The 5,303-nt window shown below is 49.8% G+C and overlaps 1 protein-coding gene across 11 annotated transcripts in view; it reads left to right on the top strand.

The window, feature by feature from the left end:
- Nucleotides 1–609: 609 nt before the first annotated feature.
- Pex5 (peroxisomal biogenesis factor 5) overlaps nt 610–5,303 on the top strand; it is a 54,137-nt gene continuing 49,443 nt past the window's right edge. For 10 of the 11 annotated variants that reach the window (XR_015452178.1, XR_015452177.1, XR_015452172.1 and 7 more), the window contains exons 1-5: nt 610–727; nt 1,065–1,296; nt 1,599–1,634; nt 2,045–2,177; nt 2,381–2,512. Coding sequence is in view for 2 of the 11 variants with exons in the window: in XM_004869491.4 (XP_004869548.1) it covers nt 1,150–1,296; nt 1,599–1,634; nt 2,045–2,177; nt 2,381–2,512 (448 nt within the window). In the remaining 9 variants the exon portion in view is untranslated. The remainder of the gene's footprint in view (nt 728–1,064; nt 1,297–1,598; nt 1,635–2,044; nt 2,178–2,380; nt 2,513–5,303) is intronic. The other variant, XR_015452176.1, reaches the window with a different exon arrangement.

Genomic DNA, 5,303 nt, shown 5'->3' with positions numbered 1-5,303 from the left:
TCCGGTGTGTTCCCTCCTGGGTGATCTTCGCTGTAGTCAGCTCCTCGGAGCGTTTGGTAAGGCCCACGGTCCTACATTACCATCTGCGTCTCGGGCTGCGTCGGACCCGGTTTTCGTCTCCGGAACTGGTCATCATCCAGCGCTACTTCCCCCAGCGCAGAGCGGCAGAGGAGCCGGGAGCAGATCGGTCTCCATGGAACCGGGACACCGCCCTACAGGGGCACGCTGGAAGGGGCAGGCCTGGAAAGCTGGAGAAGGCCAGAGTTGAGCCCCAGAAAACCTTGCGTTAGGACCTTTCTCTTATCTGAGCTTGGGAAGGTCAATCAGAGCGGGATTTAGTAGGGAAACTGAGGCCCACAAAGGGCAGGGAACACTCTTCGGTCGCAGTGCGCCCCAGAGATGAGCTAGAATGTTCTAGCTCAGAATTCCGCATCGTTGGCTTCCCCCCAAATCCCAGAAGCCCGTCTTTGCTTTATTCTCCAGAGTCCGAAGTCCCTTCAGAGCGCCGTCAACCCTCAGAGACGCCCCCTTTAAGGAGCTCTGCCCCTTTAAACCTCGCGGCTCCTCCCGTCGCGTAGTCGCCGAAGCCGCCGGAGGCCCCGCCCCCCACGGAGCTTCCGCGGCCTGGGCCTGCGCGCGCCGGTCACCGCCCCCTCAGGCCCTGCCCCGCCCCCTGCCCCGCCCCCGGCGCTGGGTACCCAGGTGGGTCAAGCGGAGGCGCGCGACGGTGAGCGCAGGACAGGGGCTCGGGGCGCTCGGCCTCCTCTGACCTTGCGGCGGGCTCTCGGGCGGCGCGGGCCTCGGCGATGGGGCGGTCGGGAGCCGGGCCGGACGGGCCTAGCGGGGGAGGGGCCGGGGCGGTGGAGGCGCGGAGGCCCGGCGGCCCGGCTCGGTCGCGGCGCTCGCGCTGCCCTTGCCCCGCCGGGTGCCCGCCGGTGGGCACGGCGGCCCTCGGCTTCCCCTGGGGTGCAGGCCCTCGGTGGGGCGGCCCCGCGAGGCGGCGGGCGGAGGGCCTTGGCCGGCGGGCGGGCCCTCGTGGGACCGTCGTCTGCGCGCCTCCCCAGGTAGCGGCCGAGTTGTTGGCTGCGGAAGGTCTGGCTTCGGGACGTCAGTGCCAATCCTGTGCTCGTCGGAGAGCAGGTGGTCGCCATGGCAATGCGGGAGCTGGTGGAGGGCGAATGTGGGGGTGCCAACCCCCTCATGAAGCTGGCCGGCCACTTCACCCAGGACAAGGCCCTTCGGCAGGAGGGACTGCGGCCTGGGCCCTGGCCCCCGGGAGCCCCTGCCTCTGAGACCGTGAGTGCGCGCGAGGTGGCTGGGACGGGGCCTTGCACACGTGCGGTCACTGCTGTCTGTTGTGTTGCTGGCAGTAGTGGTTGCCTCCTAGTAACACTGCTGAGCACTGTGCATCTATCTTTACATCGATGAAGGGCCTTACTTTACAGATGAAAACATTGAGGCTTAGGGAAGGGTGGTGACTTGCCAAAGGTCAGGTAAATGGTACAGCTGGAATTTGACTCCCATGTGTGATTTGTTTGTCTGTGGTCTCATCACTCCGTATTGTCTTCTTTTTTTTTTTTTGTCTTCTTTTTTTTAAGGTCTCCAAGCCTTTGGGAGCAGCCTCTGAAGATGAGGTACATATAGCACTCTCTTTCTGTCCCATTTTTCTCTTGCTTATTGTGATTTTGGTTTTTTTTACCCATTAAACTTAGTTAACTAGTATTTCAGTCTTTGGACCCTCCTGACCAAATGAGTTTTTCCTGCTGGTATTTAAAAAAAACTCTTGGTATTTATAAATCTGCAGAAAGAAAAATCTGTATTTCTTTGTCTTTCTCCAGTTTCTATTTCCCTTTCCTTGTATCTGACAGCCGTATTCCCGCCTAGTGGGCCCTGTTACTTTTGGGGGGCTCCTGACCTTGAGGGTTTCTTTCACCATCTCTTTTTTTTTTTTTTGGTACCGGGGATTGAACTCAGGACCTTGCATTTGCAAGGCAGGCACGGTGCTGCTGAGCTATATCCCCAACCCTACCATCTCTTCTGACAGTTGGTGGCTGAATTCCTGCAGGATCCGAATGCACCACTTGTGTCCCGTGCCCCTCAGACCTTTAAGATGGATGATCTCCTGGCCGAGATGCAGGAGATTGAACAGTCCAGCTTCCGCCAGGCTCCCCAGAGAGGTGGGTCCAGAGTCTGTGGAGAAGCGAGGTCACTGTTTTCTGAGTAAGCAGGGCTTGCTCCGAGGGGTCCCATATTTGGGGGCTGTCAGCATCTGGAACTGAGATATGGAGGAGACAGGGACAGTGTTTTCCTGTGCACTTAGGCACGATGGGATGTTCTGTATATATTTTGTTTTTTCTTAGTCTTCTCTGTCTCTTTTAAGCCCCTGGTGTGGCAGACTTGGCCTTGTCTGAGAACTGGGCCCAGGAGTTTCTTGCAGCTGGAGATGCTGTGGATGTGACTCAGGATTATAATGAGACTGACTGGTCCCAGGAATTCATCGCTGAAGTTACAGGTGAGCCTTGGCATTTTTGAAGGACGCTGGACTTGACTTTGATAATGGGGAATTTTTTTTTTTTTTTTTTTGGTCCGGGGATTGAACTTGGGACCTTGGGCTTGCAAGGCAGGTGCCGGAACCACTGAGCTAAATTCCCGGCCTGATAATGGGGAATTGAATAGTAATGTACATTAAACAGAGGACTCGTTTTGAATTGATAAGAGGTTTTGGATAGAGAATGAGGAGCTGGGTCTGTCTCTTTACTGTCAGGAGCTTTATTACTTTAGTTTAGTAGACAGAAGCCAGAGATTGAATGAGTGGCAGAGTTACCCAGGAAGGGAACTGTTCACAGGGGGCCTGGGATTCTGGTCATGGGTCACCCTCAGCAGGATTGGGGCCTTGACAGGTGTGGTTGTGGAGTTCAAAGCCCTCTGTGTCTGCATTCCTCATCTGTGGACTCAACCAACTGTGGATTGAAAATATTTGGGAAAAATTTGAGTTTGTGCTAAACATGTATAGACCTTTTTTCTTGTTCCCTGAGCAATGTAACAGCTATTTATTTAGCATTTACATTGTATTAGATGTTATAAGTGATCTAGAGATGATTTAAAGTATTTAGGAGGATATGTGGCTATATGCAGATACTCTCCTGTTACAAGGGAGAGAGAGACTTGAGGATCTGTAGATTTTGGTGTCTGGGGTAGGGGGTTTGGGGACCATTCCCTGAGGAATACCAAGGGATTACTGTGTGGTTTTGGAGGGCAAAGGCCTTATTATGATGACAAAAATGGCTGATAGCTAACACTTACATACTGCACTATCTTTCAGTCTTTGTGCTAAGTGCCTTGAAATGCATTATCTATTTAATCCCTACGAGAACCCTAGAGATAGTTACTGTTTTTCATCTGAGTTTATAGATAAGAATGCTGAGGTTTAGAGGCAAAACAGTTAGCTCCAGGTGACTCTGGTCTGTAAGTGGTGACTGGGATTTGACGCTGGGCTCGTTGATTCCAGACCTTGTGTATTCAGCTGTCAGGCTGTTCTCCTAGGCCTTCTTGTGCTCTTCTTCCTTGGTACAGGCTTTGGGGACTCAGCCCGATTTTCTGTCTTTGAGAATGTTCATTGCTCACTGCACTCCTTGGGGTTGATTCTTCTTCCCCGAAGCCTGCCTGACGAGGAGCAGGATGATGGGGGAAGTCGTTATATTCAGCCTCTTCTTTCTGATTGCTGACAAAGAGAAGCATTGTCCACCCTTCTGCACTTTGAGAAATCATGAATACAGTAATAAGGAGCAAATGGAGAAAGTTACAAAGAATCTATACCAGTGATGGCAGAACTTTTAGAGACCTAGTCCCCAAACTATATTCCCAAACCTGCTTATTTATCACACAGTGCCAACACTGCAATTAAACCTGAGTACTGCGGTTTTAATTTAGAAAAAGCAACTCATGCGTTAACATCTTTTGTCTTGAAAGAAAAACAAGTAACACACGTGCTGTAGGTTCACCACTACTGTTCTAGACTCTCAAGGAAGTCATATCATTGTTCTTTTTATTCTGCTAAAGGTTGGTCTTCCTCCACACACAAGAGAAGAACCGCCAAAATCTCATTTAATAAAATCTGCTGGTCTTTTAAAAAATCAAGACACTTTCCTGGCCATAGCTGGAGTTAAGGTAGAATAACAGGTGCTCTTGTGTTTGATAGTTTGATTGTCACACGACACTTAGCAGGTGGATGTAGCTTATTATTGTACTTTAATCTGGGGGATGGCATATGCTTAGTACATGTTCCACCACTGAGCCACATGCCCAGTTCCTGTAATATAAAATGCTAACATCTTGTGGATGAGGAAACTGAGATTTGGAAAGATTTTCCCAAAGTATTTGATAACAGATGATATTAAAATACATGTGTTTTTGGTTCTGGGGTTGATACTTTTGATAACCATCCTGCTAAACCGGAGAATCTTCCCTATGGAATTGCTTCAGGTGAAAATCTGAGCTGTAGCAAAGATTCTCTGCCAGACAAACTTTCAGTTTTCACACAATCCTCAAACGTAAGTGCTGCTCCCTTACTGTACAGAGTTCTGTTGTAAGGTGTAGTCGCGAGTCATTTTCAGTAACTCAGAAAAGAACAGGTCGCTGCTACGATGAGCCTTAAAGATGAATGAGATTTTTGTTCTATTGCTTGCAACCTTGGAAACTTCCTTAACTTTTAAACAACTTTCGAAGACGTCCTGGACCTGTCTTACCTGTTGAGTTCTCCTTGGAGAGCTCTTCTGTTCTGTACCTTCTGGAGCTAGGCCTGCTCCCAGGGCAGGGACGTGAGCACCGGGAGGGCAGGCTGAGCTGTGTGAGATCTGCCCTCGTAAGTGTGTCCTGTTGCAGCAGTATGTTGCTTTGCACGTAGTGGGACTTTGGAAATGAATGAATGAATGAAAATCTGGGAGAAAGACCTATAGGAAGTTGATTTTCTCATACTTCACTTCTTTTTATCTTTCTCATAGCACTTGTGGTCAATGTATCAGTGATATAGTTAACAACTGAACTGTGGATAAATAGATTTTGAGTCAAGAGGCTATACTTTAAAAAAATCTTATTATTTTATTTTATTTGAGACAGGGTCGCACTATGCAGTCCAGGCTGGCCTTGAATTTGCAATGTAAAGTAGGCTGAACTCTTAGCTCACAGTCCTCCTGCTTCAGCCCACTGAATGCTGGCATTACAGGTGTGTACCACCATACCAAGATTAATTCTCATGTGAAAACCCTACTACTAAGATTCTAAAATCAAGTTTAAGAGGAACCTGG

Source organism: Heterocephalus glaber, unplaced genomic scaffold, assembly GCF_053883595.1.
Source record: "Heterocephalus glaber isolate CG9 unplaced genomic scaffold, H.glaber_assembly_v1.0 deba00001444, whole genome shotgun sequence".
NCBI lineage: Eukaryota > Metazoa > Chordata > Mammalia > Rodentia > Bathyergidae > Heterocephalus > Heterocephalus glaber.
This window is presented reverse-complemented; position numbering and strand designations above follow the sequence as displayed.